The sequence below is a fragment of the Sardina pilchardus genome, chromosome 19 (genome assembly GCF_963854185.1).
Source record: "Sardina pilchardus chromosome 19, fSarPil1.1, whole genome shotgun sequence".
In the NCBI taxonomy this organism is placed as follows: Eukaryota; Metazoa; Chordata; class Actinopteri; order Clupeiformes; family Clupeidae; genus Sardina; species Sardina pilchardus.
Genome location: NC_085012.1, coordinates 11,007,635 through 11,034,457, shown reverse-complemented (window position 1 = coordinate 11,034,457; position 26,823 = coordinate 11,007,635). Strand labels below are relative to the sequence as shown.

At 42.1% G+C, this 26,823-nt stretch overlaps 1 protein-coding gene and 1 long non-coding RNA gene across 3 annotated transcripts; one reads left to right on the top strand and one right to left on the bottom strand.

Moving 5' to 3' along the window:
• The first annotated feature begins 10,311 nt into the window (after nt 1-10,311).
• LOC134065899 (uncharacterized) lies at nt 10,312-10,673 on the top strand. Its single transcript, XR_009936339.1, has 3 exons — nt 10,312-10,373; nt 10,463-10,522; nt 10,621-10,673. It is a non-coding gene; the product is annotated as an uncharacterized LOC134065899 (long non-coding RNA).
• Nucleotides 10,674-13,523: 2,850 nt separating this feature from the next.
• Nucleotides 13,524-26,593, bottom strand: LOC134065898 (glycogenin-1-like). Of its 2 annotated transcripts, none has more exons than XM_062521015.1 (7): nt 26,439-26,593; nt 24,458-24,593; nt 23,434-23,608; nt 22,697-22,859; nt 17,514-17,640; nt 16,297-16,510; nt 13,524-14,586 (listed from the first exon to the last, which is right to left on the bottom strand). In XM_062521015.1, the coding sequence occupies exons 1-7, from the start codon at nt 26,443-26,445 to the stop codon at nt 14,425-14,427; spliced, it is 984 nt and encodes a 327-aa protein (XP_062376999.1). In that variant the 5' UTR covers nt 26,446-26,593; the 3' UTR covers nt 13,524-14,424. The 2 variants fall into 2 exon arrangements, with proteins under 2 accessions (XP_062376999.1, XP_062377000.1); XM_062521016.1 differs by having other exon boundaries at nt 13,524-14,559.
• Between the last annotated feature and the right edge of the window lie 230 nt (nt 26,594-26,823).

The following is a 26,823-nucleotide window of genomic DNA, read 5'->3' as shown; positions in this document are numbered from 1 at the left end:
GTAGGCCACACATTAGAACAACCAGATCAGTGTAGAACAACTACAATGTTTATGGATTAGGCCTTATGTATCGCATTTTCTTAATGATGGTGAGATTGACTTATTTGCTCTCAGGGTGATTTTGTTTGACACAGAGGGATCAGTTTGTGATTAAAATGTTCTTTCCTCTCTCTCTCTCTCTCTCTGTCTGCCTCTCTTCCTCTCATTCTCCCTCTCTTCACCTGTCAATGAAGCGGCATGAGGCTGGATGAGAAGATCAAAAGAGGAGTGCTGATCACCGGAGCCATTGGCCTTGGTGTTTATCTTTTATGGAAAATAAAGTCCTAAACAAACAGGAATGTGGTGAAATGTGTTAACTAGGTTTATAAAAAAAAGCCATTTAAGTGGACAACAAATGTAGGCTTTGAGGAATAATTTAGAATGCTAACCGACATCCAACAGCCTCATTCTCAATTGAATGGAATTGACAACATGAAATGGACTAGGCCTACTGTAATTCCGATTTTACTATACAAACTGTAATTCTGTAATTCTATGCCACCTTTGTCACAGCCATGAACAGGGCTATGACAGAATGTCACCACAAAGTGTACTTTAATGCTGTATAGCCTATCTTCCAGATCGGCTAGATTACTGCCTGCTGAACTTCTGTCAGTGCCTGCAGGCCAGCCACAGCTATAAGCTAGCATCTCACCTCTGCCATCAATACTTTATCTAAATACGATACCAGCCATAAAGAAAATAGTAGTCAAGCTAAAGCACTTGCACTGTAATGTCTTGTACAAAAGTGAGGACCGTCTTGGTCTGTGTCATCTCCAGGTTTACTCAGGGCCAGAACTTAAGAAGAATGGACACAGGGGATGAATGAGCATTTGTCAATATTGTGACTGTCACATTTTTAAACAAAGGCTGCCTCATATTAGTTGGGCTATTAAAATATTGTCCCCTTAGAATTACAAGGTACTGTCTGACAATGTTACAAGGTTACTGACATTCTTATTCTGTGACAAGTTTGTGAAGTGAGATGTTTCTTGAAGTTGTGTGCATTTTTTAAAGAGGCGTGATCCACTTATCAATACACTTTTAAGTTCAATATCTCAGAAGTACTCAGTATGCAGTTAGAACCCTGTAATAGTGAGGGGACGATATAGGTCAGACAACCTAGTCTGATTTTCTCTCTAGGGACATCTGAGGCATTAGGCCTATGTTGTGTGTGATGAGATTGTTGAAATACATGTGTCCTTTGTGATTTAAGTGCCTCAAGAGTAAGATCGGACTTGGTAGGTGTGGCCTTTGCAAGGGAAGGGTACGTATTGGGAGTTTTGAATGTGGCGGGATGTTTTACAAACACGCAACATAAGTTTTTAATACTCAAAATGTCAACACTATAATAAAGGATTCATATTTGTGAACCCTCCCTCGCTGTGTTTACAGTACACTCTTTTTGTATTTGGCTTTGTTTTGTTTGGTTTTGCTTTGTTTTGTTTTGCTTTGTTTTGTTTTGTTTTGTGTTTATTTTAACAAATTAGATGTCACTTTCACCACTAAAAAATAAACTACCTCCGTCCACACTTTACAAGTTTTCTAGCAACTTCTGATATTTTTGTTATGAGTTGATGGGAATTGGCAGAGGTCAACGAAGGAGTGAAGCGAGGTGCAATGTATGGGAGTGTAAGGGAGCAATGATATGTATGGGAGTGTAAGGGAGCAATGATATGGAAGTCTAGTGTGGCAAACATATAGTATGTTTTTTTATAAACACTAGGAATAAAGGATTACTGTAATATTTGCTTACCACCATGTGTTTGCATTCTTTATTCTATGTGACTTCAGTTTTTTGTGTTGTTTTCATTTTAAATATTTAGTTGCCACTTAAAAAATCCAACACATTCATTCACATGACTTCTGATATTTTTTTATATTATAGGTGGAGAGGTAGTAGTGAAACTTAATGGAATGTAGCCTATGTGGGAACATGATTTAGGAACGACAAATAGGCTACCATCAGGAAAAAATGCAAAGGCTTGCTAACTGTAGGTGTAGGCTACTTAATTTCATACATCGTTCGCTAGAGGGCAGAGATGCTCCAGAAATGTTTTGTCACCGTCCAAGACAGGCCTGCCTGTAAGAGATTGACAGTTTCCTTGGAACAGGCCTATTTGAACGATGTTTACTTTTATTCAGACGCAGACGCATTTATCTAGACGATGTGTCGTGTCGTTGATAGCTGTGATACATTCTTCAGCATTGATAGTGTGTTGGTTTCTCCTTTAAATGTCGATTTAACACATTTTCTATTATTGGGCGTAGGCCTATGACAATTTAGCCTAACAATAATCACCACAGGTCACAGTTGAATGAAAAATGACTTGACAGAATTGGGAAGGCTGGAGTGTGGGTTACTGGCCCTGTAGGCCTACGCGTGCATTTCTGTACCTGGTAGGCTATGATATGCTATGTTGCTTAGGTCTACAGTCATTTAGCCTACTAAGGCTGAATGGTTATGTGTCCGTGTAGGCCTACGCAGGCTACGCCGTTTGTTTTGGTGACGCAACGGCAACATTTTCGCCATTCATTACGCCAATATGTCATAATTGCATCGGTGACGTCATAGACATTAGAACAATCGCAGAAATCTATAAGAAGCAAGAATTTCTTAAAACACCACATTTCGAAAGGCTTATGGTTGCATTTACGGCACTCTCTGTTCAATAACAGATAAATGGTAGTGTAAGCTCAGATAAGTTGGAGAAATGTTAAAGAGAAGCTTGTCAGACCCATGTGGTCTAGCTGTAAGAGGCCTAGTCATTAAGCGCATGCTCCCAAATGGTGAGCAGAGCTTGACAAATCTTTCTGGCAGGATTAAACCAAGATTTCTGGTGGAGCATGACCATATTGTCCCTGGAAAAGTGAAGGACAATCATGGGAAAACTGAAGGTACAAGGCCTAAACAACTTACCTTAATATATAATACAAAGTAAGTTGTATATTGACCTATGTATGTATGTAGCCTATGTAAAGTAATTAATTTACATCTTATTTAAAAGCCACCAAGGATTATGATACTTTGCAGTTTGCAGAGGAGGAGGAAATCTGGAACTCAGACTTGTGAGTGCAATGCAACAAAAATATAATCAGAAATGTATGTGAAACAAGATTGTATTTGTAAAATATTTTGTCATTTGTTTCTGTTAGGGATCCACGAGCAAAAAGAGTCATTGTAGATCTTCTGGATCACAAGAATCGGCTGATGAAAGCCAATGATGGAGTTCAGATGGCCCTGAACGCTTGTGAAGACTCCAAAATTGATCTGGAAAATGAGAACACTTCTCTTAAGATTCAAATGAATAGGTAAATATCTATGCTTATGTTTAAGATTCGCCTTTGTCCAGAGCAACTTAAAACGTTATAAACATTAACATTAAATTGAACAGTTTATATTAAAGTTATGGCCTTAATAAAACATATATAAGACTGAATAAAATGAAGAGAATAACAAGACATAGGCCTACAAGAAGCTGTATGGCATATTGTGTAAGATCCGGTCCTCAAAATATTTTGTAGGATAAACCGACATGACTGACTGAGGCTATGTAGTCTGTAAATGCAGTCGGTCATCAATTCTGACACCCAGGTTAGTTGCTGGGGTCAGGGGCCTGTGCAGATGAGCTGAACTGCTGCTGATCTGTTGGAGAATAGCTGTATTAGCTGGGAATACCAGAAGTGTCAACATTTGGGGCCCTGTCTAACATTGCCAGAAACAAATTTGTTTCCTTATTGTCCCTATTAATCCACGATAGGTTTAAGATCAGTTGTATTGTTGTATTGTGTGTTTGTTATAGTATGCAGAAGGCTATCCATGCCTCTGAGAAGCTTAGGGAGGAAATGGATGAGATCCAGGCAGCACTAGACGAGAGCAAGAAAAACAATAACTGCCTCAAGACATCCAATAACCAACTGGTGAGTGAGTTAGTGAAATGTGTATGAAATCAGTAAAAAGTGTTTATGAAATGATTTGTTGTGATCATTATTCAGTTGTCAGAAGTGTAAGCATGTCTTGTTTGTGACCTTGTGTGCCCACAGGAGAAGGAGGTGAAAACCTTAAGCCATCAGATTGACGTCGTCACTGAAGAGGTGAAGTTATGGGGTGCACATTCTGTGCTCAACACCTTCATAGTACTGTATGTAATATATCATAACGTTTTCTGTTTCTAACATGTTGATATCTATTTGACTTCCTTTGACAGATGTCCGATATCTTGTCGGCGAGGGAAATGGACAAGAAAAAGATGACAACTTTGACACAGCATTTCCGCGCCTTAGAGGTGAGTCTGTTGTAGATGAGTTATTTTTAAAGAGTGTAGTTCTGATAATCTGATGCTGAAGACTGAATTCAGGAGTTAAATTTCAATTATTTTAAGATGAGAGGTTGGCAAATATTCACTAACATACGTTTTTGTTGTTTTCCATACAGCAACAACTGGAAGAGGCTAGAATGATCTTTGATGACAAGGATGGAGTCATTTCTAATGTGTGTATTATTTTATTTAGTATTGTTTTAAAGACAAGGTTGTATTATATAATTTTCTAACATACAGTCTTCTTAAACATTTTAGAAAGATGTGGTCATCAACCAGCAAACATCATCAATTGAGGAGCTGACTGCCATTGGACAGGTACATCATGATGTGCTATTTATGTTCTTTTTGTTTCACAGATTTTGTTTATTGATCAGACATTCATTTTCCTGCCTCCTCATTTTCTTTCCCTTAGCATCTGAGAGAGAAAGTTAAAGACCTGGAAGACCAGCTAGATTTAGCAGTGGCGTGAGTATTTTCAATTTGCGTTCGTTCATTTTGTCTCAATTTGGATTTGTCTGGATATGCAGAAAATAGCTTTTATGTGCTTCTGTGATTTTCAGTCATGTAGGGGGCAGTTTCCTGTACCCAGATGGCTCTTTGTCTGTGGTCACCGAGAATCGCTTCTCTCTGGCTGAAGAGCTCGGGCTGATCTCGGGCTGTCAAGTATGTTTTATAAACCTGATTTTAAGAAGTGTGGCCTGTCATGTTATAGTTGGTGTGGTACTTTGATATTTTGCCTCAAGTCTTTCTGCTGTCCAATTTGTACAATTTATTACAACGGAATTTTTCTTAATTCATTAGGAGGAATCTGAAGACGATGTGGAGGTTGATGACGTCCTAATCAGCTCTGGAGTCACTGCATCTGCATGGGAGCTGAAACTAGGGGCGGTCGAAGAGGACAGCAGGCTTCAGGAGATGGACATCAGCCCTGTGAAGGTCATTAAAGTAAATCCTGAGGAGCTGAGAGAAGTCATCAAGTCTGAGGAAGTAGTGAAGGAGGTCACTAGGAATGAGGGAGAGAAGCTTGTCATCCATGTTGATGAGGGAGAAGCACTGAATTTCAGGCTTCAGGAGATGGACATTAGCCCTGTGAAGGTCATTAAAGTAAATCCTGAGGAGCTGAGAGAAGTCATCAAGTCTGAGGAAGTAGTGAAGGAGGTCACTAGGAATGAGGGAGAGAAGCTTGTCATCCATGTTGATGAGGGAGAAGGACTGAATTTCATGGAGACTGTTGAGCATGAAAACATCGTCTGTCTTGAGGAGGAGACTGTGACAGTCCGAATTGAGGAGGAGAAGGTTGTTGGACTTGAGCTGCAAGGAGAGTTCAGTGGACTTGAGGATATCAAGCGTGAGGAGGTGACGGACGTCATTAGACTCGTGGAGGAGAAAGATCTGATGAAGATGGATGATTCCAGCAGTCTCCTAGCTGAGGAAGAAGCCTGTCATCACGAGGAGGTGAAGCCTGCCTTTGGACATCAGGAGGACAGAAACCTCCACCTGGAGGTGGAGATGTCCAAATGTGAGAGTGAGAAATTGGCCATTGCTCATCCTGAGAAGGTTCTTCAACACGGGGCGACGAGAGAGGAAGTGACCCGCTTTATGGAGCTGGAAGCCATGGCAATAACCAATCAGGTTCAGACTGTGGAGGTAGAGCAGACACAGGCAGAGCAGAACAGGTAGGCCACACATTAGAACAACCAGATCAGTGTAGAACAACAACAATGTTTCTGGATTAGGCCCTATGTATCGCATTTTCTTAATGATGGTGAGATTGACTTATTTGCTCTCAGGGTGATTTTGTTTGACACAGAGGGATCAGTTTGTGATTAAAATATTCTGTCCTCTCTCTCTCTCTCTCTCTCTCTCTCTCTCTGTCTGTCTCTCTTCCTCTCATTCTCCCTCTCTTCACCTGTCAATGAAGCGGCATGAGGCTGGATGAGAAGATCAAAAGAGGAGTCCTGATCACTGGAGCCATTGGCCTTGGTGTTTATCTTTTATGGAAAATAAAGTCCTAAACCAACAGGAATGTGGTGACATGTGTTAACTAGTTTTATTTTTTTTAAAAGCCATTTAAGTGGACAACAAATGTAGGCTTTGAGGAATAATTCAGAATGCTAACAGACCTCCAACGGCCTCATTCTCAATTGAATGGAATTGACAACATGAAATGGACTAGGCCTACTGTAATTCTGATTTTACTATACAAACTGTAATTCTGTAATTCTATGCCACCTTTGTCACAGCCATGAACAGGGCAATGACAGAATGTCACCACAAAGTGTACTTTAATGCTCTATAGCCTATCTTCCAGATCGGCTAGATTACTGCCTGCTGAACTTCTGTCAGTGCCTGCAGGCCAGCCACAGCTATAAGCTAGCATCTCACCTCTGCCATCAATACTTTATTTAAATACGATACCAGTGCAAAACAAAAGTGAGGACCGTCTTGGTCTGTATCATCTCCAGGTTTACTCAGGGCCAGAACTTCAGAAGAATGGACACAGGGAATGAATGAGCATTTGACAGTATTGTGACTGTCAAATTTTTAAACAAAGGCTGCCTCATATTAGCTGGGCTATTAAAATATTGTCCCCTTAGAATTACAAGGTACTGTACTGTCTGACAAGGTTACAAGGTTGAAGTTTTGTGCATTTTTAAAGAGACGTGATCCACTTATCACTAAAACTCATTCTAAAACGTTCAAATTCAATATCTCAGAAGTACTCAGTATGCAGTTAGAACCCTGTAATAGTACTAAGGGGACGATATAGGTCAGACAACCTAGTCTGATTTTCTCTCTAGGGACAGCTGAGGCATTAGACCTATGTCGTGTGTGATGAGATTATTGAAATACATGTGTCATTTGTGATTTAAGTGCCTCAATAGTAAGACCGGACTGGGTAGGTGTGGCCTTTGCAAGGGAAGGGTACGTATTGGGAGTTTTGAATGTGGCGGGATGTTTTACAAACACTCGACAAGTTTTTATTACTCAAAATGTCAACACTAGTAATAAATGATTGTGAACCTTACACTCTCTTTGTATTTGGCTTTGTTTTGTTTTGTTTTGTGTTTATTTTTAACAAATTAGTTGCCACTTTCACCACTAAAAATAAACCTCCTCCATTCACACTTTACAAGTTTGCTAGCAACTTCTGATATTTTTTTTATGAGTTGATGGGAATTGGCAGAGGTCAACGAAGTGAAACGAGATGCAATGTATGGGAGTGTAAGGGAGCAATGATATGGAAGTCTAGTGTGGCAAGCATAATATGCTTTTTATAAACACTAGCCTAGGAATAGGCTAAAGGATGACTGTAATATTTGCATTCTTTATTCTGACTTCAGTTTTTTTGTTTTGTTTTCATTTTAAATATTTAGTTGGCACTTCCAACACATTCATTCACATGACTTCTGATATTTTTTATATTATAGGTGGAGGTAGTAGTGAAACTAAATGGAATGTACTATATGTGGGAACATGATTTAGGAACGACAAATAGGCTACCATCAGGAAAAAATGCACAGGCTCGATAACTGTGGATGTAGGCTAATTAATTTCATACATCGTTCGCTAGAGGGCAGAGATGCTCCAGAAATGTTTTGTCACCATCCAAGACAGGCCTGCCTGTAAGAGATTGACAGTTTGGCCTTGGAATAGGCCTAGAATAGCCTACTTGAACGATGTTCATTTACTTTTATTCAGACGCAGACGCATTTATCTAGACGATGTGTCGTTAATAGCCGTGATACATTCTTCAGCATAGATAGTGTGTTGGTTTCTCCTTTAAATGTTGATTTAACACAATTTCTATTACCTATTATGCATAGCCCACGCCTATAGCAATTTAACAATAATCACCACAGGTCAGAGTTTAATGACAAATGACTTGACAGATTTGAGAAGGCTGGTGTGTGGGCTACTGGCCCTACGTGCATTTATGTAGGCTACCTGGTAGGCTATGATATGCTGTGTTGCTTATAGTAGGTCTACAGTAATTTATTAAGGCTGAATGGTTATGTGTCCGTGTAGGCCTACGCAGGCTACGCCGTTTGTTTTGGTGACGCAACGGCAACATTTTCGCCACGCCAACATGTCATAATTGCATCGGTGACGTCATAGACATTAGAACAATCGCAGAAATCTATAAGAAGCAAGAATTTCTTAAAACACCACATTTCGAAAGGCTTATGGTTGCATTTACGGCACTCTCTGTTCAATAACAGATAAATGGTAGTGTAAGCTCAGATAAGTTGGAGAAATGTTAAAGAGAAGCTTGTCAGACCCATGTGGTCTAGCTGTAAGAGGCCTAGTCATTAAGCGCATGCTCCCAAATGGTGAGCAGAGCTTGACAAATCTTTCTGGCAGGATTAAACCAACATTTCTGGTGGAGCATGACCATATTGTCCCTGGAAAAGTGAAGGATAATCATGGGAAAACTGAAGGTACAAGGCCTAAACAACTTACCTTTATATAATACAAAGTAAGTTGTATATGTATGTATGTAGCCTATAAAGTAATTAATTTACATTTTATTTAGAAGCCACCAAGGATCATGATAGGCCTACTTTGCAGTTTGCAGAGGAGGAGGAAATCTGGAACTCAGACTTGTGAGTGCAATACAAAAAAATATCAGAAATGTATGTGAAACAAGATTGTATTTGTAAAATATTTTGTCATTTGTTACTGTTAGGGATCCACGGGCAAAAAGAGTCATTGTAGATCTTCTGGATCACAAGAATCGGCTGATGAAAGCCAATGATGGAGTTCAGATGGCCCTGAACGCTTGTGAAGACTCCAAAATTGATCTGGAAAATGAGAACACTTCTCTTAAGATTCAAATGAATAGGTAAATATCTATGCTTATGTTTAAGATTCGCCTTTGTCCAGAGCAACTTAAAATGTCATTATAAACATTAACATAAAATTGAACAGTTTATAGCCTTACATGTAATAAAACATTATGTTAATAGACTGAAGAGAATGAAGAGAATAACAAGACATAGGCCTACAAGAAGCTGTGTGGCATATTGTGTAAGATCTGGTCCTCAAAATATTTTGTAGGATAAACCGACATGACTGACTGAGGCTATGTAGTCTGTAAATGCAGTCGGTCATCAATTCTGACACCCAGGTTACTTGCTGGGGTCAGGGGTCTCTACAGATGAGCTGAACTGCTGCTGATCTGTTGGGGAATAGCTGTATTAGCTGCGAATACCAGAAGTGTTCATTTGGGGCCCTGTCTAACATTGCCAAATCTGTTTCCTTATAGTCCCTAATTAATCCACAATAGTGTTAAGATCAGTTGTATTGTGTGTTTGTTAGTATGCAGAAGGCTATCCATGCCTCTGAGAAGCTTAGGGAGGAAATGGATGAGATCCAGGCAGCACTAGACGAGAGTAAGAAAAACAATAACTGCCTCAAGACATCCAATAACCAACTGGTGAGTGAGTTAGTGAAATGTGTATGAAATCAGTAAATAGTATATGAAATGATTTGTTGTAATCATTATTCAGTTGTCAGAAGTGTAAGCATGTCCTGTTTGTGACCTTGTGTACCCACAGGAGAAGGAGGTGAAAACCTTAAGCCATCAGATTGACGTCGTCACTGAAGAGGTAAAGTTACGGGGTGTACATTCTATGCTCAACACCTTCATAGTATGTAATATATCATAACGTTTTCTGTTTCTAACATGTTGATATCTATTTGACTTGCTTTGACAGATGTCCGATATCTTGTCGGCGAAGGAAATGGACAAGAAAAAGATGACAACTTTGACACAGCATTTCCGTGCCTTAGAGGTGAGTCTGCTGTAGATGAGTAGATGAGTTATTTCTAAAGATTGTAGTCCTGATAATCTGATGCTGAAGACTGAGTTCTGGAGTTAAATTTCAATTATTTTAAGCTGAGAGGTTGGCAAATATTCACTAACATATGCATTTGTTGTTTTCCATACAGCAACAACTGGAAGAGGCTAGAATGATCTTTGATGACAAGGATGGAGTCATTTCTAATGTGTGTATTATTTATTTAGTATTGTTTTAAAGACAAGGTTGTATTATATATGGTCATTTTCTAACATACAGTCTTCTTAAACATTTTAGAAAGATGTGGTCATCAACCAGCAAACATCATCAATTGAGGAGCTGACTGCCATTGGACAGGTACAACATGATGTGCTTTTTATGTTCTTTTTGTTCCACAGATTTAGTTTTTTTAATCAGACATTCATTTTCCTGCCTTCTCATTTTCTTTCCCTTAGCATCTGAGAGAGAAAGTTAAAGACCTGGAAGACCAGCTAGATTTAGCAGTGGCGTGAGTATTTTTAATTTGCGTTCATTCATTTTGTCTTAGATCCAATCAATTTGGATTTGTCTGGCAGAAAATAGCTTATATGTGCTTCTGTGATTTTCAGTCATGGAGGGGGCAGTTTCCTGTACCCAGATGGCTCTTTGTCTGTGGTCACCGAGAATCGCTTCTCTCTGGCTGAAGAGCTCGGGCTGATCTCGGGCTGTCAAGTATGTTTTATAAACCTGATTTAAGAAGTGTGGCCTGTAATGTTATTGTTGGTATGGTACTTTGACATTTTGCCTGAAGTCTTTCTGCTGTCCAAATTGTACAATTTATTACAACGGATTTTTTCTTAATTCATTAGGAGGAATCTGAAGACGATGTGGAGGTTGATGACGTCCTAATCAGCTCTGGAGTCACTACATCTGCATGGCTGAAACTAGGGGCGGTCGAAGAGGACAGCAGGCTTCAGGAGATGGACATCAGCCCTGTGAAGGTCATTAAAGTAAATCCTGAGGAGCTGAGAGAAGTCATCAAGTCTGAGGAAGTGGCGAAGGAGGTCACTAGGAATGAGGGAGAGAAGCTTGTCATCCATGTTGATGAGGGAGAAGAACTGAATTTCAGGCTTCAGGAGATGGACATCAGCCCTGTGAAGGTCATTAAAGTAAATCCTGAGGAGCTGAGAGAAGTCATCAAGTCTGAGGAAGTGGCGAAGGAGGTCACTAGGAATGAGGGAGAGAAGCTTGTCATACATGTTGATGAGGGAGAAAGACTGAATTTCATGGAGACTGTTGAGCATGAAAACATCGTCAGTCTTGAGGAAGGGAATGTGACCGTCCGAATTGAGGAGGAGAAAGTTGTTGGACTTGAGCTGCAAGGAGAGTTCAGTGGACTTGAGGATATCAAGGGTGAGGAGGTGACGGACGTCATTAGACTCGTGGAGGAGAAAGATCTGATGAAGATGGATGATTCCAGTCTCCTAGCTGAGGAAGAAGCCTGTCATCACGAGGAGGTGAAGTCTGCCTTTGGACATCAGGAGGACAGAAACCTCCACCTGGAGGTGGAGATGTCCAAATGTGAGAGTGAGAAATTGGCCATCGCTCATCCTGAGAAGGTTCTTCAACACGGGGCGGCGAGAGAGGAAGTGACCCGCTTTATGGAGCTGGAAGCCATGGCAGTAACCAATCAGGTTCAGACTGTGGAGGTAGAGCAGACACAGGCAGAGCAGAACAGGTAGGCCACACATTAGAACAACCAGATCAGTGTAGAACAACCAGATCAGTGTAGAACAGCTACAATGTTCTGGATTATGTATCGCGTTTTCTTAATGATGGTGAGATTGACTTATTTGCTCTCAGGGTGATTTTTTTTGACACAGAGGGATCAGTTTGTGATTAAAATATTCTTTCCTCTCTCTCTCTCTCTCTGTCTGCCTCTCTTCCTTTCATTCTCCCTCTCTTCACCTGTCAATGAAGCGGCATGAGGCTGGATGAGAAGATCAAAAGAGGAGTGCTGATCACCGGAGCCATTGGCCTTGGTGTTTATCTTTTCTGGAAAATAAAGTCCTAAACCAACAGGAATGTGGTGAAATGTGTTAACTAGTTTTATTTTTTTAAAAAGCCATTTAACTGGACAACAAATGTAGGCTTTGAGGAATAATTCAGAATGCTAACCGACCTCCAACGGCCTCATTCTCAATTGAATGAAATTGAGAAAATGAAATGGACTACTGTAATTCTGATTCATATGCCACCTTTGCCACAGCCACGAACAGGGCTATGAAAGAATGTCACCACAAAGTCTACTTTAACTACCAGATTGTCTAGATTACTGTCTGCTGAACTTCTGTCAGTGCCTAAAGGCCAGCCACAGCTATAAGCTAGCATCTCACCTCTGCTATCAATACTTTATTTAAATACCAGCCATAAAGGAAAAATTAGTCAAGCTAAAACGCTCGTCACCTTCTTCGCATTCTGCAGCCAATTCAGTATGCTGCCCTTGGCCTCAGAGCTATTCTTTAGATGGCTTAATGTCATTTAAACACATTTAAGCCCTCATGACATTAACTTGCCATGGCCTAATCAAATGCTCTTCGTCACTGGTATCCTGTGTTATACACATTGTTTGAGGTTTTTGGATATTCTTTTTTTAAACCAAAGGTAGCCACAACTAGTCTGTAACCCATGTCTGTGGGAACTATTAAAAGGACTGTGTTGCTGTGACAGGACAGTCCATGTGATCATGCCATTTTAAGCCTAATACATTTGAACAATTCAAAATGAAAGACACTACTAGTTTTGTTTCAAACAAGAGCCACCCTAAACAGGCGACCTCTGAAGCAGATCTCAAACCACTGCAGGGGAAATAGCAGAATTCCTTGTGATCGCATGGCCACAGGGCCATACAACACATCTCAAGCTTCCCCATGCAGTGCTCGAGGCGGCCCTGTCGACTTCATCTACACATAATGTATCAGTCTGTGTATAATATGCCACTCATAATCATACACAGATCACACTCACCGCTATGTGTGCTTACATAAATCAGAAAAGACTTAACTGTAGACTAATTGTAGGACAGCTTTATGTACCTATAATGTTCATTTGTCTTTGTAATGGCATATGTGTAACGGTAGGATGATTTGTAGTTGTAAAACAGATCTCTACCCGTAGAATATATATTTGTAAGTGTAGCGCATATTTGTAATATTGACTGTAATTACTTGTACAAATAATGTTCACAGTTACAAATAATGTATACAGTTCTGTGACAGACACAGACACAGACACAGACACAGACACAGACACAGACACAGACGACACAGACTCTCCATAATCAAACTGCAGTACATCAAGGAGAAAAAAGGCACAACTCTTAAGAATCTCATCTAGCTTTTATTTGGCAGGTGACAGGGAACTGGCACAGGCACCAATGAGTGAAAAAGGCTGATGTAAAAAAAAAAAAAAAACATAGGCACACATTCGGAGGTAAACCTTCACGGAGTGTAACAGCCACTCAAAAAGTTTAGTAGTGAAAGGCACAGAGAACAGAGCTTTGAGGGAGCCACAAGCTTCAAGAATGAGTAGGACAGTAGGTGCAAAGGAGAGCTGTAAACAACACAACAAAGAAGGCAGCAGGGCTTGTCCCTCTGTGAAAAAGGGGAACCTAAAACCAATTATCAGTGATCATTCTTTTCCCAAGATATTTTTTATATTATACGATCCACAAATTATTCCACTCAGTTGGGAAATAATGTCACACAGGTGGAGTAACAGTTTTCTGTGTTACATAGTAACCTTTTGAGGACACAAAATACAGCAAGAGGCCGCTAACGCCTCCTTGGAAGTCAGTGCTACATAGTACCCTGTGCTTAAGTACTTAAGTACCCCATGAAAAACTAGGGACCTTCAAATACAAGCACCATCAATTAGGTTATGAAGTAGTGACCACTTGCCATCAACATGGAGATTTTTTCCCCCCTATATTGGACATTGGCCACTTTTGCTTATTCACATTTTGGCAGGGAGCCTTTGAAAAGGAACAAAAACACGATGTGAACATAAAGGCTTGTTTCACAGTGTGCAACAGTCTTAAGGAGAAGGTGAAATCAGCATACTGTCCCATGACAGCATTGTTTAGCTGGTGAAAAATAGCACAACACTCATAATGTGCTCCAATTACATTGTTTGAGTGCATCTATTGCTCTACTTTCAAAACTTTCAATCTGTAAAATGACGAGTAAACTTAGAAAACACATTCATCTTTCCCCACGTTTTCACTTCAGGAAAGAATCAAGCTTTTTCTGAATATTGTCAAAAGAGTCCATTCCCATGTAGTCTGCCTGGCCCTGTTCCCATTTGTGTTTCCTCTCCAGGGAAGACAAGGAGGCTGCACCAGATATATCTTCACCCTGGGAAATGGAAAGATGGACAGAGGACTAAGCAAGATCGATGAGAAGAGAAAGAGATGGACATGTGGAGACAGTGAGGAGAGGAGAGAGATAACATACAAGGTTATGGTTATGCTTATGCTTATGGTTATGCTGTTTGGAAGACACCTTTGTCCAAAGCAACATACAAATTAATTATTGTATTGTTTTTTTTTTAATTATTATTATAATAAAAAAACAATACAATAATTAACTTAACAGTGAACAAATTCAAATGCAAGCAAACCTAATGAAAATAAGCCATTAAAGCAGAACTATGCAAGATTGTTTACTGTAGCTTAATTTGCCTTAACTAATCAGCTTCGGAGTCATTGGAATGGTTATTTGACTGGGGTTGAATGACAGCTGTCACGCTTCCCCTTAGCGCCTGTGAGCGGAAAAACCACGCATGCAAGTTTTGTGCCACCGCCTCGGTGGCACTTCCGGCACTCCGTAACAGAAAGTCTCCAGGCTCGCGATCATGCTCATGAAAGACAGACCGATTGGGGAGTTTTGTAAAAATACACACGCTAAAGCTGTTGGGGAAGCTCTGCAGAGCAAGCTGCAAGCATAAAACGAGCGAAAGCGAAACCGGCAATGAAATCGCCAAACCTGCATAGTTTCCCTTTAATATATGGGAGAATAACAAATAAACAATACAGTCAATCATATAACAACAATAACTATGGCATGTTAAGCTATAATAAAAAACAAGGTCAATTCAATGGCCTAATGAAAACAAAGCGACACTATATTATACAAACCATAATCATAAGAAGCGCTAAATAGACTAATATTGAACAGATATGCCTTAAGACCCCTCTTGAACAAGCACAATGACCATAATGACCATTTAATAATATGTGGTCGTCAATCCAATATCTAAATGTATTAATTTTTGCGCTTTTGCTTCTCCTACACTTTACATTACAGCATTCTACCATGTCCAAGACCAGTTGAACGCATTGACTGCATCAAGTTACTAGTCATTACGCATCCTCTCTGACCCACATAATCCATGAAAGTCAGGCAAAATTTATATTGGATGTTATGATTAAATTGTATAATGATGTATAAACTAAACTACTCCCTGGGTGGCTAACAGGAAGCTATAGAATAGATGGTACTTCTACCTCTCCTCGACACTAGATGGTGTTTTGATACTCTTGCCTCACCAGCATAAAGAGTGGCATCCTTTTTTCAACTGCCCGATGGCTGTTGATCTCAGCATGTTGTTTTGTTTACTGTATATTGCTGACATGATGAAAGAAAGAAATTGGTCTCGCGTAATCTACACCTTGTTGACTGCCTGGCTCAGCCTTGTACTCACCGTCCCGAACTCAAACTCATATATTGCAAAACCTCGGATCAGGAGTCTAGCTTGGAGTCTGCTAAACGCTCAGGCTGCTAGCCCTCTCTCACTAGCACATCTCTTAAAGGCGTCGGGAGGGAGGTTTAACATTAACCTGCATAACGTACATACGGACAGTAGGTGCCTCTCAACATGCCTCCTCGATCCTCGATGCTCGATCCTCGAGGGGCGTTCCCACTGATCTATAACTAACACTGGATAGACTATCCCATTGTTTTCCCCCAATCATTCTTTATGTAGATCAGTGAGGATCGAGGCATCGAGGAGCGAGGGAGGACGTATAAACGCTGCATGAGAGGCACCCCCATATGGACCAGCTGGCTTCCTATCCACTCGCCCCTGCTCACCTCACAGCCCGAGTGGAAGGGCGTGTCTCCGTACTCCTGCTTCATCATGGGCAACACCGAGGTGGCGAACAGGAGCCACCACTCCAGCATGAAGCTAGGGTGTGAGGAGGCCCCCTCGACATCTCCCTGGACTCTCCGTGCGGTGGTGTCAAAGGTCAAGCTCCACGGCTTCATGCTGCCCAGGAAGTGTACCACCTTTGCTTTGCTACCAAACCTGTAACACAGAAATTAGCACGTCAGGCCACATATGACTCCATGAATCAGGAACTAAAATAACCTTGTTACCAGTACTGGATTAATGGTATTTCCAATGTGCAATAATTAAATATGGACCAGCCTTGGTAACGTAATATAAGCATGCTTCTCAAATTTCTTAATTTTATTTCCAGATGTAATCTCTTGGTCAACAGAGACCAATTCAAACCCACATGTGTGTACAATGTTTATGATATGAAAGGAGGCAGTTGAGAAGGCGTCAGCTTGTGACAAGAAATGTTTCATGACCATGTAGATCACTTTAAAAATGGCTTCTAATTAGGGGGTTCATAGTCAGCTCAATGTGTGCCAAAGCATGCCATCGACTGGCATCATCCCTCAGATACAGCTAACTGCCACGGAGGGGCTTCTCAACTGGCAGGAATGCTCCCCACGCACCTGACATGCTGGCAACTAATGGCAAACAAATATCATGCCATCCCATTCAGTTCTCTGATCATGATGTCTGGCCCTGGGGATGCCATTACCCTGACACGACCCCCTGGGCTTGTCAAACACTAATGAGTTTTCCTCCATGGCAAGAAAACAAAAAGAAACAAACACACTTTTGTCTGTACACAGCAGCATCCACTTGACAAGATCGGGTCTTTAAATAAGCAAGTCTATTTCAGGAGCTTGTAGTCAGCTGCCAGTGCCCATGATTGATATCCTAGCTCAGCCTCTGAGGCCGCCGTTGGGGTGGGGGGGTTGGGTGGGGTGTGGTTGGATGGGAGGTTGAGCGAAGAGGTTTTGCAGAGTTGCCGCCTGCTCTCACCCTGCTCCCTTGATGGTAATTTGATGTCACTGCGTGATCTAGCCTTCATGTGATTTCTGTCTGCGTACGTACAGTGTCTGCTTACGCATTTGCAATTTGGAAATACTACAAGGCCATAAAACCACTCTCTCCCTCTCCCATACACACACATCTCTCTGAGCTCCTTAAAGAAAGAGACTGAACCCACTGTTTGAACGCCGGCGCGTAGGTGTAGAGTGCCACGCTGCTGAGATTGTAGATGAAGGGAAGGTGCTTGCTGATGTCCGTTGTTGCCCAGTCACCGAAGTAGGCGTTCAGAACTCCCTGGTCCCCACCTGCATCAGAACACACACGAAAACATGCCATAAGACACTATCTATGACCGAATCACAACATTTATACCGTATTTACCAGACTATTAGCCGTGGCTTATACATTGATTATAGATTTCTCCAAGGGGACGGTTAATATGGTATGGATATGGGTTTGTTTCTTTTAACTTGCATAAAACACTGCTCTGCGGCTTATACAAAATATGGCTTATACACGGGAAATTACTGTATGACCAAATCACAGCATTTATAGTTTGCGGAGTTCATTAGGGGGGTTAATTGGGGGGGTTCATTGGAGGGGCAGCCGTGGCCTACTGGTTAGGGCTTCGGGCTTGTAACCTGAGGGTTGCCGGTTCGATCCCCGACCAGTCCACGGCTGAAGTGCCCTTGAGCAAGGCACTGCTCCCCGAGCGCCGCTGGTTGGGCAGGCAGCTCACTGCTCTGGGTTGTGTGATTCACCTCACTGTGTGTTCACTGTGTGCTGTGTGTTCACTAATTCGGTTAAATTGGGTGAAATGCAGAGAACTGAATTTCCCTATATTCTATTCTATTCTTCTTTTGTGCATAGACCAGCATGGGTAATTGAATAATTTCTGATATGACTGATACTTCATACATCTGACAACTCTTGCACAGCACAGGCCACTAGTCGGATGTCTGATAACATTGGACCGGTCGATGAGCATCTGTGGTTCGAATTGTGTGTGGTGTGAGGGGCACCACCACCACAGACAAACCTTTGTCTGCTCATTTGCAGTCGATTCAACATGTGGCCTTGGGGCCATAGGAAAAAGGGTTACCCTGATTGCTTCTAAACTACCAGCTGGCAAGCTAAGCAACGACAGTGTAATCATCAGATATTCTCATGAGGGGATACAATCCTGGCAGTTAGCCTTTTGCCACTGGATGACTGAATCTAATACCACTGTTTCAGCATTTTTTTCTACTCCGCTCCACTTTCTTCCACAACTCAAAGACCTACGAATGACAATACCAGTGTCATTGGCCACATATTAAACATGTTTTTGATTAGAAGCAAATTATGTCTAGCCTTTGTTGAGCAAGTAGTGTGGAAATGGTAGCCAGCCCTGCTTTGTTTACATTTTGTTTACCTACAGTATAGCCATACAAAGTAATACGTTGTACTTGACTGTGGGCAGTCTTTGCTGTGTGGGCAGTGTGGGCAGTGAATCTTTTTTATTACCCAAAAGGTAACAAGGCGACTACAAGGCCCTTGTATTACTGATTGTAACTATAAGAGACAAAATTCACCGTGAATGAAAATAAGCTTTGACAAGTTTTTTCTTTAGGTTAGGACACACGGGGCAAGTGTGTCCTAACCTAAAGTCGACAAGTTGACTCATCTACTGCAAGAGGAATAATGTATGTTACTAGACACAATCTTCATGGGACACACGGGACAATCAGGGTAGGGTGAGAGGGATTAATCTCAGTGGAAGGAAGAGCAGATAACTGGTTCCCATGTCAGACACACCTAAAGTAATCAACACAGACAAGAGCCTCTGGCAAAAGGAATAGCGATGCAATAGTTGGGCCGGTGTACTACACAGCAAACAAGATTGCAAATTAATGATTGCCGAATGTTTATTTAAACACGATGCCCATTTCAGTCATCAAGTTACATGACACTGCTTTTCAGACGACTCAATTTGTCTCTTCACATGAACCAAATGGACTTCACATGAATGAAAAGAATCCCAAGGTCTACCTGTGTCTTCAAAGGTCATATTCTTTGAAAGAGTCTGCCACAGGGACACAGAATGCACACATGGAGTACATGACACCAGTTGCTAGGCTGTGCTCAGCGGTGAAGTAATGTAGGGCCATACTGCATGTAATGGAGACGAGGTCACTAACGTAAAGATCACACCCCACCCCACTCCACCCCATAAGACCTCCACACACATATGACATATCAGGCGAGCTTCACTCAGACCCCACCCCCCCCTCACTCATCTTCCGGTGCTACTACTTCTGTCTGCGCCGGGACCGTGTTTATATAATAAGTCAAAACGATCCAGGCCATTGTATACTTTTGGAAATACTACAAATGCCACAGATAGTTGAAAAGCCCCACAGCTCTGTGGCTGGACAAGACCCTGTGCAGGCTGCGGACAGAGTGGGAGAGAGAGACACAATGTACAGAACATGCAGTCCAATCTCTTTCCTCCACTGTAGGAGGCCGCTGCATTCTACTCACAGACACACACGGCCACACAAACTACACACTATAGCCATGGGTCAGCTTGGTATTTATAGACAATACATCACAGTGGAGTCATTTGGTGAAGACAGACTGTTCCTAGTGTTGATCTTTGCAGTGCAGAACGTATACTGCGATCCACTCACTATCTAGCAGCAGGCTGGAAATTTTCCATGGTTGTGGGACACAGAGCGGGGGGGGGGGGGGGGGGGCAAGTCATAACATATTTGTGCAGGACTTGACATGTGCTTAACAGAGATGATACTGCAATCCAAAAGACTCCGGACTGGTGTGTCATCACACACCATCTCCTTTTGCAGGGACCCCGTTTGTCCTTGACCCCTGATAGGCACCAGTTCAGACAGACCCAAAACATGCTCAGCCCATGATCACAGAAAATGCTACTGGAGCTCAAACTGCAGTGGAGATTTCCACTCTGGCCAGGGGAAACATGCACACCATGAAAGGAAATTACACAATACCATTTACCTGAGGGCAAACATTCATCCACTAGAGAGAGGGAATAGGGGAGAGAGGGGGGAGAGAGAGAAAGAGAGAGAGAGAATGAGAGAGAGAGAGAGAGAGAGAGAGAGAGAGAGAAAGAGAAGAGAGGCGAAAGCAAGAGAGAAGGAGAAGGAGAAGGGGAGAGAAAGAGAGAGACAGACAGGAGAGAGGGAGAGAGAGAGAGAGAGAGAGAGACATCATAGGACACCTATGATTGAGCACTCCTTGGGGTCACATATATGTTAAATGTCTGATGTCCACATATGGCACTGTCCCAGTGCTTTATCAGGAAATAACCTTTCGTTGTCGGGCACTTAACCGCACACATGAGCCTAAGCGCACACATGTTGCTGCGCATAGAGGGCTGCCATGTCCCAGGGCCGGTGAGATCGCTGGGCTCTGTGGTTTAAAATAGGCACGCCATTGCTCAGCGCTCCTCCATACAAGAAGCCAAGTCCCCCAGGGCTTTCCTCATGCGAGCGGCTCCAAGGGCTTTAATATGGGCCTCGGTCTCTTCATTTGGAAGGGATAAGGGAGGCTCCGTTGAGAATGCTCCACCACTCCCCATCAACCATTTATCTTGGCAGGACATGAAATGGAGGCACCACGTGGCCACTGTAAAGCCTCAGGACTTCAACCCACCAATAACAGTCAAGGGAGGATGTACCTCCAATCTTCTTCCATTTAATTTCATGGGGCTCGATGTTTACACTTGTTGAGATCCTATCAGTGTGAGCGTTGCTGGGGGGTGGGGGGGTGGTTTGAGACCAGCCTGTTAAACTGGATGTGTTAAAGGTCACAGTTCAACAGCGAGTCACAGCCATCCATCCTGGCTGTGGAAAGACAATCCCTGCTAAAAATACATCTTGATTACTAATTATCGTGCCTGTTGGACGTTAATGCGTCATTCAGAGCTGTGAAGTCCCTCTGCTGCAGGTCACCATCCAGGGCCTGTTTGTTGAGGAGGATGCATGGGCTTGCCTTTAGTGGAAATGGCAACAGTTGTAGATCCTCATTAGTGCAAATGCCAAAGAGCTGTCTGCAGTTGAATAAAAAGTCCAGTCATCGAAACAGAGCAGTCTGACTTCATTTTCTATACCGGAACCTTCAAAAGCCCTTCCCAAACTAATTGGATCAGGGACTGTGCCATTGAAATCCCTTCATGCACGCAGAAAAATACAGTAGATTCATTGTCTCATCCTTGTCTGTGCTGAAGCTCCTTCTTCACTCAATGTAAATGGCAAATCAAATCCAGATAAATGCATCAATTATCTTTCACTTTTGTAGCGGTTTAGTTATTCAAGTTCTGGCACACTAATGCTCTATAGGTCTGCAGAGAGCACACTGCCTGAATCCAACGTGAACAGTGTAGTGAGGTGTTGGCGCCTCTAAAAAGTAAGACCACAAACTAATTTATGAGGCACTTCGACAGAAAACAGGCTCACACCACTTAAACATGGCTGCAACAAAAGGCCCTTTCATAACATGGCTTTCTCTGCCAGGGCCTTGCTGCCAAATTCCCCATGTTGTTCTAGCTAAAACTGTGGACTGGAGGGGTACAGCTCGGCGCTAGGATGCCGCCTGCTTTCGGATACACCCACACACTTGATTACAGGTCTTAGGGGCTGTGTGGACAACTGCCCGTGGTGTCAACAGGAGGCAGCTTGTGGTCACTACAGCCCGTCCCCCCCCAGTCTCGACTGAGGAGAGAATGATACACCACCCCCTCAGAGCATCCCTGGAGTTTTAGACTATGTTTCCTTGGCATAGTCAGAGTCTTCTGTTTTGGTCTGTCCTGTTAGGCTGACCACAAAGACCAGAATAACTCAGCAAAGAGAGTGTGGAGAGGCAGGACTCGGGACAGGAGACTCCTTGTGTAGAAATATAACGCCGTCTGATCAAGACAATTTTTAGATGGCAGGTCGACATGTGGGTTAGTGGCAACGCAAATACCCTAGTAGTCTAATGAGCCATTCAAAAATGGCCATAGTGCTCAAGATATACGAGATTAACATCAGCAGACTAAATGACTAAAATAAGTAAATACCAAACATGCCTCAGAGAGACAGAGAGTGAGGCCCAGTTTCAACTTCCTCAAAAAGCACATTCAGGAAAGGTCAACCCTTTCTTTACATTGTGAAATTGGGAGGGAAAAGATCTTTACGTCTAATGAGATAGAGGTTATCATCATATAGCATTATTCATTTAAAAAATAATAAAAAAAACACCTTCAGCTCCTTTCAATTACACATAAATACTGTCCCTCCAAAACATCATCCAATCTAAATCACACATTCTTGAAAACTTAAAACACTTAAAAGAGTGACTTGCCATCAAAGCTGCCGTGCTCTGTGCAGAACTGAAGAAGTTTGCCGTGGGTTTCCTTGGAGGGGCGGAACACGAATACGCCGGAGTTGAAGCAGTCGGGCCAGCCTGGGTCGGGGGCGGCCGACAGCTCCTCACGGTCAAACAGCTCATCCACGTTTGATACCACCTGCAGGAGGAATCACACCATCAATTGACCTCTTATCCAAAGGAGACATACAGGAAAAACATGCATTTCCTGCTCTGAACCTTACAAGGTATAGGTCACCACTCACTCAGAGTATTGCCAATAAGCCTCATGAGTTTATATTACCGTTTCTGGCTACAAACCATACAGATGCCTTAGGACAATACACCTGTTAAACGACCAGCTTGAGCTCAGAGAGGATTATGTTTAAGAGGCAGATGCTTACAGCAGGATCATAGAGTTATCCAAGAAACTACCATAAAAATGGAACTACAAGTTTACCTTTTTTTTTTTTTAAATCAAGATATAAATCAGGGTTTGGAGAAGATTCAGGTTCACATACCTACCATCAAGCATAAAACCCACACTTCATGATACACCGCATTCTCAAGCACTGTTGTGTAACACACAATAATGTGGTTTGGCTGAAGCATGTCAAGACCAAGCACCACAGCAATCCTTTCTGTCTAACCTTGTTAATATAATGTGACCAAATACCAGACAATACATGCACCATCAGGCCCTCCCCGCCACCTGACCGACGATAGAAACTCACCAACGTGTCTGCGTCCATGAAGACACATTTGGAGTAGTGTGTGAGTGTCCAGCAGTGGAGTTTTGTGAAAGTGACCCCAAGGTCAGGCCTCTTCAACATGGCCAGGTTTGCACTGTCTCCGCTGTCCAACACGTCCACCAGCCTGACCTCGTCATAGATCCGGCGAAGCACTGCTCTGTAATGCAGCCACAGTCCCAACAGCATGAGCAGTGAGCACACAGTGGAGTATACCCACACAGTAAAATATATCATTTAAAGGAGAATTCCAGCAATTTTTCACATAATCCTCCATTTCTTGAGGTGAGCGAGTACTGTACAGTCGGTGTGAAAAACAAAACAAAACCAATACAATTAATTCTACTGTACCTAGCTCCTCGAGTTGCTGCTGCCAACAGCTAAAGCTACCAGGCAGCTAAAGTGCTACACTCTGGGGGCATGTTCATGAGCCCCCATGTTCATGTTGCCAGAGTGTAGCCCTGTAGCTGCCTGCCAATGTCTCTAATGTTGCAGCATCTACAGCTCATATACTCATGGAAGTATAGTTCTATCTATGTTCAGTGTAGTTCTAAGATATTGAGTGTCAAAGTTCTAGGATTTCATAGAGTTATACTGATAAGCGGAACAAACCTTTTTAAATGTCCAAGAATGCATAGAACTACAAGAATCACCTCATCTCACCTCGGCTTACTTTCTTAAAGGAGAAATCCTACGAGTTTTCACATAGATCTCTGTTTCAGGAGGTCACAGAGTACTATCGAATGTACTATGGAAACTGCCCCAACAGTGTTAACGCTGTAGCTGTGTTAGCTGCTGACTGTAGCGGTTTTTTTTTGTGTGTACCAACAGTACTTGGTGAAGTCCAGAAACGGAGATCTATGTGACAACTCGCCTGATTTCCCCTTTAAGTTGCCACAGAATAAGAATGTCAATAACTTAATTTTTGACAAAAATGTCAGATAGAACCTAATTCTACGGGAACTAATACTGATACGGCCATGCATGAATTACTGTCTGGAGAGCCTACCTTGATGGGTCTGATACATGGGGTCCGATCATGACCACAAGTTTCCTAGAGGTTTTATGGTTCTTCAGGGACTGCCCCAAAACCATGGCCCCTTTTGCATAGCTGTCATTTGTGGCTAAGGTGACAAATGCCTGATCTGAAAAAAAGGGGGAAAAGTTTTAAGCCGTTGAACAGTTAAAGACACAGTAATGGAGCAAATGTTTGTGTCTGATGTCCAACCCCCCTCCCTTCTACATAGGCTATACAATAAACAATTTGTGGGAAAACTAAGGGACCCTTACAAAAAAAAAATGCATTATTTCAAGTGTCAAAACTACAATTTTGGAGGAAATATTTGCTGGTCACAAAAAAATGCACTGTACTGCACTTTACTGCAGAAATGCTGCAGTATTTTGGACACTAACATGGGCCTACTACTACACTGCACTGTAGCATAGCCTACCTGCACTGGACTTCAAAAATCAGATATTTTTTGTTGTCTCATATACCATCAAAAAATTCAAGCAGTTAAAACATGGCATGCTCTCAGCAATCATGGATTTCGGGTGCATTACAATATCCTGGCCTAACATTCAGGTACATAATGTCCAAAGAACAAACTGTACTAAAATGATGTCAGAATTGCTATGCTAGTGGTTTAGGCCTAGCTTTTGCCCTAGTGTTTGACAGGTTCCTCAGAATGTATAACTGACAGTATGAGGTCTAAAGATTACAATAATCTGTATTCATACTTTGCATAGGCTACTTTGGATTCAGTGCTTTGGATAGGCAGCACAAAGTTGCCATAGAACAATTGGAATAGTCTACAGAACACTGGCACCTCCACTTTAGTTTTTACAATGAAGTTACTCTACAGTGGTGGAGAGGGGGGCGGGGTGATGACTAAACATGTTAACAGTAATCTTGGGAATACAACTCGGCAACCTGAGAGCTAATGGAAGAACACAATCAAGCATTTATACTCCATTTTGTTTTCTCCTACTGCATACAGACCCTGGCAGGGATCAAGCAGGGGAAATGGACACACCCTCCAATCTGATGAAGCCCCTTTTGCCATTAGCAATTCGATGTCTATGAAACTATGCCGCATAAGTGGGTCAGCAGCGCACTTTCTGTGACTGTCTACTTAGAAGTCTGCTGTTAGAATATTGTTCAACTTCTGACTATATAATAATGTAAGGCGACACACCCCTTCCCTATAGGACTCGCCATTCCGACGTCTGCAAAGTTGCAAATGCCAGAGGGCAATGCATAATGTCAATGGTAACTGAATGCAGCCTACATAGACTAACAATTTATTTGACATGATTCATAAACTTTTCAGAGCTTCGATGCAAATAATTTCACAACTTGAGTGCACAGACTTAACATGCACACTCCATTGACAGTGATATGTAGCATAGCCTAGAAGTAGGCTAATTAATATTTCAACATCAGCGCCCTAAATTCCAAAGTTGTTACATCTGACTTCTTGCATGAAAGTAACGTGGAGGTAGCTACAGTAGCCTAGGCTACAGTGTATCAGAGCAGGCTACAGTGTGAGGCTACGTGCAGGACTGGCTGTTCCCTCAGCCCATTTCCGTTTTCATCTTGTCTTAATTATCTATTTATCAAATAAGTCAGAAAGTCTCTATGGATTCCACTGATTAACAAACCATGCTCTAATAAGCACATCATGACGGAAAACATGACACTGTGATTATCTGGAAACTGCCTCGGTGATGTTAAGTTGGCTTCGACTGACTTCCTGTTTAATCTTTGACAAGATAACCTACAGTAGGTGGCTACAACAAATCTTCTGCATAAAACACTACTTCAGGATCACGACAGGATCATCACTGCTTTTCTTTTCAACTTTTAGAATCAAGACACACTCGACGTTACAATGAATTATTACGGCAAAGTGTAGGCTATGCCTATATGGCTATGGCTATGGCTATGGCTATGGCTAAGAATGAAGCTCTCTAAAACTTTTACTCACCTGCCATGCTGAATGTGAAGGTGAAAGCTACGATGCTGTAGCTTGGACTCCGGCGAACAGCTGCTCTAGGCTACTTGCAAAGGAACTAGCTAAGTTAGAGATGGTGGATTTATACCACCATGGCGAGTCATTCTTTATACTGCGAGTCACGTGATTACTAGTTCTGTCAGAGCGCAGCGCACACACCCACTGCTGCATTCACTGACACATTTAACTTTCAGTTGCTCTGTGCATGTTAAGCCTTAAGCCATCCTTACACCAGAAGACTTTGACAAGATTTGGGATATATTCTTGAAAGATCGTAATCTTTCTAGTAAAACTTGAATGGGGGCCATCAAGACTCCCAGATCTTGTCACTCGTTTGATGTGTGGGTAGCCTATACTG